We start from the raw sequence: 7500 nt of genomic DNA on the forward strand, positions 1-7500 counted from the left end.
GACGAACTTCACATTCGGCATGCAGATGACTGTATTGAACGCCAAGAATAAGGTCTACAGGGCCGGCTTTATGTGAGAGGACAATGTTACTGAGATGGGTAAAGGACATTAACCATTGGCGATCCAACGGAGGGACATTGAAGACAGTTTTATCGATCTCGTGTGCTTCTATGCTGAATTCTTCACTGCCTTCTATGGGAGAGATCCAGAACTTGAAACGCCTGCTCTCTGGTTGCCTCACCGTCTCTCCGCCGACAACAGTCAGATCTATGCGCTCGCGTTTCCCTTGCAATCCTAGGGCTACAGCGAAATCCTTACGGATGACTGTCGTAGTTGCTCCACTATCGATGAGAACATTTCCTTCTCTAACTCGACCATTGGCTGCTCTAAAGCGAACTCATACGACCGCTAAGATGCCGTTCTCGTCCAAGACTGAGGCGACGCCACTTGCTGTGGGAGGGTCAGTGTGCAATAAACTATGATGGAACCTTTGGCATCCTTTAATATCGCATTTCTTCCTTGACCAGCAGTTTCTTTTCATGTGACCTCGGCTGAGACAGGAAAAGCACAACCTTGCCTTTGTCACAAGTTCGAACCGTTCATCCACCGTTGAGTCCTCCAGGGTGAGACATTCAGGCACTGTGTGACAGCCTTCGCATATAGGACACCTCCTTGTTTTGCCCTTTGTTTTTCAGGTGGAAACGATACTCTTTTTTCCTCGGCCACCTCCACTTGATTCGGTTTTCGTATTCCTATAGTCTCTCTGGATATCGCCAAAGTCTGGGTCGAATTCGGCTTTCACGCGTTTCCGCACAAAGTCACCTATGTGTTTTAGAGTGGGAATCTGGCCTTTCTCTCTGATATCTGCGACCACCCCTCCATTTGTCAACGAGATGATCTGGCAGACGCATCACAATTCTTCTCAAGCTGTCATTGGCGTTTATGTCTGCATAATAATTGAGACGGTGCGTGATGGAGGGACAGTTGATGATATCCAGTGAGAATGTTTTGAGAGCTTCTCGATTGCTTCTCCCAATCTTCTCTCCCGTTGTCAGTTTGTTGACCACTGCTCGGGCTATGACACTTGGCTGGCCGAATTGCTCCTTTAAAGATTTCAGCGCTGTAGCATACATTATGCCCTTTGATCCCAGGCCGGAGACAGCTCTTTCAGCTTCACCTTTCACGTGCATTCGTAACTGAATCATTTGGGTGTTGTCTTTAAGGTGTACCTTGTCGTGTATGTGGATCTTAAATTGATCTATGAAATCTGTATAGGAGAGGGCATCGCCATCAAAGGAGGGTAGCTGTATTGAAGGAATGTCCTTGTTAGCTTCTAACTTGAAAAGCGCATCGGCTATCGTGACATTTCCTATGTCGGACTGGGGAAGGAGGGTCTCCTGAAACTCAATAAGATAATCGATCCAGGCGTCAAATGAGCGGGCATATTCCAGTTCGGTCTTGGGAGCTAGATTAAAGACGGATGCTTGCCCTGATATCTGTGAGGCCTGCTGACCGTTACTTTGACTAGTAGGAGTTTTACTAGTGTGATTTTCAATGACTGTCAAATCCAGTGATGGACCGGTTTGGACCTTGTAGGAGCTCGACGATGTATTAGTCCCACTTGCTTGAGCTGTGACTGCGTTAGAACTAGCTACGTTACTTGCATGACTCGTGGCTTCTCCAGAACCATTTGCGTTGCTTGCATGACTCGTGTCCTTTTCAGAACCACTCGCGTTACTTGCGTGACCCGTGGTTTCTCCAGAACCACTTGCGTTACTTGCGTGACCCAAGGTTTCTTCAGAACCACTTGCGTTACTTGCGTGACCGGTGGCGTTTTGTACGGATCCGCTTACATTATCTGCTCCTGCTGTGTGGACTTGATTGTCCTCAAGCGCGATTAAAGGAACAGTGTCACCGATCTCGCGCATGTGCAGTAGCGTAATATTTTCAAGTTTCGCGGCTGTCGGAATCCCCATTATATATCTTCGATTATCAAAGTCATCCTCTCTCAGTTCTGTCTTAAAAAGTATTATTTAGCGAAGGCAGGATTTAAAGTATAGTTTAGTTTTCTTTTTTACAATATTCGTGTTGGAGTTGGACTCATTTGTTTTGGTTTGCGAAGTTGCTATGTCTGGTCATGGCGGCCATCGTCCCGGGAGCGGGCGAATGCGGATTTATGCCTCCAAAAAGCAGTCGAACATCGTTTGGCAAAGAGGACATCGGAGGATATCTATAGACTGCACTGTTTATTCCTCCTGGGTAGCGGCGAGGATAAAGTGTGGCTACAACACTGACTCAGACTTTGCAAGCCATCTTCTTTCACTCGAAAGGCGAAGGAGGTTAGTAAGGACCACTCTCGAGTTGTTGTTTTGACATCCTTTCTAGGTAATTTGTTTGCTTAGCTTACTCTAGACTAACACCAAAAAAATTTTTTAATAGGGAGAATGATCCTGTCATTTCAAATGTGAAAAGGACGGGGAGAACTGAAGAGGAAGCTGCTGTTCCTTCGAAAAGACAACGCCATCTCTCAGGTAAGAAATGATTTACAATTTTTCTTGGAATGAATTTCTTCTGGTATAAGTAATTTCGATGTTAGGTATATTTATGGGCAAGCCAGTTTTCAAGTAACGGTGTTGAATAATTGGAAACAAGTGATACATTTGTGCATCGTCTTTTTTGGCACACAGGACATCCACTGTCAACCTCGACCCCTGTGAAACCAGTTACGATTAATGTGCAGTCCCCCGCCTTGTCATTAGATGCTGTCGATGCCACTGGGTATGTAGAATTTTCAATTTATAGCATAAAAGTGTACTTTTAGGAACTGGCTTTACATGTACCTCATTAATCTTGTCTTGTCAGCTTTAATATTATGTGTAAAATTTCTTGGCAATTTTCTTTTTTGTCATTGTGTTACCTGATGAAGGCATAGTGCTCATGTGATATATTTTTCTTTTTTAACAGTGATTTGGATGTAACAGGGATTTCAGAGTTCTCAGTCAATAACAGCTCTTATCAGGTTGCCAATGATTCCGTTATTTTACAAAGTGATTCAGGGAAATATCAAGATTCTGATAACCCATTGTCAGACAGTGACTCAGATGGTGAAGGTGATTCAGATGATCATAAAGAGAAAACAGAAAGGTATGTGTATGTAGAGATGATTGACTGTAGCAAAGGTTCCACTTCAACAATGGATACACCATACACATGAATACAAATGCTAACATACATAAAAATGTGGCCATCAAATAATAATAGAGGAGCAGTAGATCCAATCTGAAGGCTGGTAGTCATAAATGAAACATCACTGTCATGCACCTGTACTCACATGTAACAGGAATATTTAATTTTTATCCCTCATCATAGGGCTATGGCAGATGCTTTACATGAACTTGATGAAGATTATGGTGAGGAGGAGAGCTATAATTCAAGTGAAGGCACGGATATAGATGATTTGGAGTAAGTACCTTGCATAATTTGTTCCAATTACATGTAGGGTAATTATAGTTTTCTGATGTAAGTATAATTCAGTGTGGTTTGTGCAGTTTTATTGTTTTTGGCATTGTAATAACTATTCAAGATAATTAATTTTACCTCATAGATGCATGCATTTCCTATTATAACAGCGAACTTGGGAAAACCGGAATATTACAAATTATTTTTGAAATGTTCATTGCTCTGAAACCAATTGGATACGATATCAAACCATAATATAAATAAAAAACATAAACCAGAAAATTATTTACTGTCGTAGTTTATGGTTTATACTTCTCTTACCTGATTTGTTCTTTTCTCTAACACAATAAAAATCCCAGAAATAATTTTAATGTTCATAGTTTGTCACCTCTGATAAAAATGTTAAGTTATTCATAGCTTTGTCAAAAGTACACCTTCGGAAGCTCCCAGGAACTCTAACTCTAGGCTTCCCATCACTGTTTTTTGTAAGATGTATTTTCTTCTCATAACAAATGTTAAACTGTGTTTGAGCTGTCTTCAGTTGCAATGAGAAGTGCACCCTAAGTATTGAGCAGGTTTTGTGTGTTAGAATTACTACATAAATAGTAGGTGAACAAATGGTTTTAATTTAGGTTGGTCATTCTACAAAATACCCTACATTATATTGTCGAGACAACATTCTCATACTTTCCAGTGACTCAATGTGAAAATTTTAATTACAATACAAGGTTACTACTCATATTTGGTAATACAAGACACCCTCTAGCTATAAGTTAATTTGTTTATAGGCAGACCATGTCTTTGGAAGAGAATGAAAGTGGAAGTGAGTTATTAGCAGAGGATCAGATGTTCAGTGACCTTGAAACAGACAGTGAGTGGATAGACCCAAGCCCATCCTCACCATCAAGCACTCCCCAGTGTTCTACAAGTGCAAGCATCTCTGCACTACCTACTTCATCTTCATCTGTTCCACTTCCAGTTACAACTATGTCATCTGTCTCATTTACAGCTTCCTCTACAACAACCTCTTCAGGACACACTTATGCTAGTGCATTATCTGTACCCGTTTCTAGTGGTGCTTCAACTTCTGTTGCACTTCCTGTTTCCTCAGCAGCATCCACCTCTGTGTCAACTAGTGCTGTATCATCGCTCCTACCGCCTGCTTGTGCCCCATTGTCTGTTCCTGTGCAAGGTTCTGGTGTGTCATCAAATCCACTGTCAGTTCCTGTCACATCTGCTCAAACAGTTACTTCAGCAACTGCACCATCTCAAAAATACCCAAAGTTGAGCAGGTATGAGGAGAGAAATATGCTGAAAGAGGAGCTATCCCTTGTAGGGCAGACTAAAGTAATCTGCTCCTTAGATCTACTCCTTGATCTGTTCAAGAGATGCCAGCATCCTGGTTGCACAAAGGATGCAGTCATCAAAAAGAAATATCTGAATGGCCCTACAGTGGTTATAAAGTGGAGTTGTTGCATGGGTCACAAAGGAACATTTTCGTCATCTAGGGACTTAAATGACATTTACAGTAACAACCTCCAACTGGTTGCAAGCATTATGGTATCAGGGAACAATTTTGCAAAAGTGGAGAAAATGGCAAATTTTCTTGGCTTGTCATTCATTTCCGATTCCACTTTTTATAGGATGCAGAGATTGTATTTTATTCCAGCAATTGATGAGTGATGGAGTTGGCAAAGAGAGCAGCTTGTACAGGAATTTCTGGATAAGCCAGTTATTGTTTGTGGTGATGGGTAGTGTGACTCCCCAGGACACACTGCCAAGAATCTTTGCTATTTTTTAATGAAACTTGTGAGTGGCTACATCCTAGAGGTTGAGGTCAGGGATAAACGGCATGTTGGTTTGACCTCAGCGAACATGGAAAAGCAAGCCCTACAAAATGCCCTCCAGAGGTTGCAGACGTCATTAAATGTTATCGAGGTTGTGACTGATGCCTCTACTTCAATCAAGAAGTTGCTTGGTAAGAATTCTAATATCACACTGTTATGTTTTGTATGTAATAGCAAAATAAACAATGACATTTTCAAATGGATTGATTTCTGAGATCCTTGATGTATCACATTACAATTCAAGGGCCTGGTGAAAGGGGGTGAACATGATGATGCCGCCTTCAAAAAGCATAAAGAAGTTTATTTTATCCTTCTGCCCCCTTGTTGTAACTTATTAATTTTTAATCAATGACCAAATCATGGGGGGACCTCCTTGTGCCAGCCTTTGGCTTTCTGAGGTCTCCTCATCACTCACTGTTTTTTGGAATGTTCTATATTATTTAGTTTATTTATTTTGTTGAACTATTCTTGTTCTTTTCTTGTTCAACTAACATTGTAAATACTGTAATCTTACATACTGTATGAGGTGGTGTAAAAAAATAATAAATAAATAAATAAATAAATAAAAAAAAGGAGGACTAATGATATCAGCGCTAGGTAGCACAAGCAATAGTTAAAGATTGGGTTGAGGGAACTTTGTTCATGACCACACATTTCTTTATTGTTTTTGTCTGGCAGCTGATCATTTTGCTTCAGTTTTTCACAGCTTGGATGTGTGGCACAAGTCAAAAAGCATAAGGAAGTGTTTGGCAAAGGTGATGTTTACAACACTCATCTGACACTTATTTCCTTACAGAGAAAGTCATCTTTATGGTAGTAGCGGTATTCTGGAATAATATCTGTAACTTTTCTTTTAGTGACTAAAATCTAATTCTACGTAATTATTGTTTTACTGTTTGTATGCAGGTTGGTCACCTCAAAAATATGGAAAAGATTCAAGCTTGGTCTGATCATGTCATTTTACACTTCTGGCATTGTGCCAACATGTGTAAGTCCTCTGAAACAACAAGCGACGAGGAAGCCCTGGAGCAAATGAAGCTACAGGGTGTATCTGTGAAGTCCCTTCATCCCTTGAATTTGACTGCTGTATTGTAGAACTGATCTTTTGGCTAACTGACAATTTTTAGGTGCTATTATTCTTTTTACAACAGAGCAAGTGGACTGGTTTACTCCACCATGTATGTGATGAGCATGATTGGTCTGGAGGCAAGTGTGACCATGGGCAATTGGAAGATCATGACCTTCCATGGTTTGACCGGAGGGATAAAGACTTTGAAGCCCTACAGAAAATCATCCTTGACCCACAGCTTCTTGCAAGTTTTAAATATTATGTCCGTTTCAGGTAAATAAATTTTCTCTACTACTGTTGATAATTTTCGGTGGACATCAACTGCCCGGTGGCCACCTTGCTTATAATCCTATCTAGTTGTAAACAAATGAGGGCTTCAGTTATTAGCCCCACCCCCGTCTCCACCCCTCTTACAGTTACTGATTTATTTCATTGCAGCAAGGTCAGAACCTGTTTTGTATGGTGGAACAGGTACATTTTGATTTATATAAATCTGTGTTTAACACATTTTACTTTCTTCCTTCAGGCACATTGGAAGTATTGAATGCGCAAATAACCTCACATTGGCGTACACTCCTAAGAGATGTTCTTACAGGTTGTGACTACACTTGTCCTTTTTATACACATTTGTACTTGTAATAAACTTCTTTTGTGCACCTGGTAGAGCTTTTAGCCTTTCTCCATAAAAGAGAAACTTCAAAACCAAAATAATGAATTATGACTGTCAGGTAGTAGACTCCAATGAAATTGCAGGAGTAAGGAAAGACCAATATTATTGTTAATCCCTGTTGGCCTCACCTTTTATTTGAAAGCACACTAGGGATGTATTCAGGGCAAAAGAGAGTGACACTGGTGTTATTATGATTTTTTTTTTTTTGTTTGTAGTTACAGAAGTTACAAAGCCAGAAAGCAATTAGCTGCCATTGATTGGAATTTCCATGTCAACAATGCAGCTGCAACCACTAAAGCAGGGGATGTTGTGGTCTCCAGAAAGTATAACCAAAGCACCAAGGAATGGAACTCCAAGGTGGTAAAAGTGAAAAAGCAGTACGAGTACATTCCTGTACTTATGGCCAAGGTCCTCAAGTTACGGAAAGAAGATGCCAATAAAGTCACTCGTAATGT

At 40.6% G+C, this 7500-nt stretch overlaps 1 protein-coding gene and 1 pseudogene across 1 annotated transcript; both read left to right on the top strand.

Annotated features, from left to right (window-relative positions):
* Positions 1-1956: 1956 nt before the first annotated feature.
* LOC137999484 (uncharacterized) lies at positions 1957-5279 on the top strand. The gene is made up of 6 exons (XM_068845255.1): positions 1957-2339; positions 2440-2531; positions 2688-2778; positions 2965-3144; positions 3370-3462; positions 4248-5279. Exons 1-6 carry the CDS (start codon positions 2128-2130, stop codon positions 5140-5142), a joined length of 1563 nt encoding a protein of 520 aa, XP_068701356.1. The 5' UTR covers positions 1957-2127; the 3' UTR covers positions 5143-5279.
* Positions 5123-7500, top strand: part of LOC137999487 (uncharacterized) — a 3007-nt pseudogene continuing 629 nt past the window's right edge.

This window comes from Montipora foliosa, chromosome 4, assembly GCF_036669935.1.
Source record: "Montipora foliosa isolate CH-2021 chromosome 4, ASM3666993v2, whole genome shotgun sequence".
Classification (NCBI taxonomy): Eukaryota; Metazoa; Cnidaria; class Anthozoa; order Scleractinia; family Acroporidae; genus Montipora; species Montipora foliosa.

Coding starts and splice junctions, on each gene's coding strand:
- LOC137999484 (XM_068845255.1), top strand. CDS start 2,128: ATGTCTGGTCATGGCGGCCATCGTCCCGGGAGCGGGCGAATGCGGATT. Junction 2,779..2,964: donor GATGCTGTCGATGCCACTGG/GTATGTAGAATT, acceptor CTTTTTTAACAG/TGATTTGGATGTAACAGGGA. Junction 3,463..4,247: donor ACGGATATAGATGATTTGGA/GTAAGTACCTTG, acceptor ATTTGTTTATAG/GCAGACCATGTCTTTGGAAG.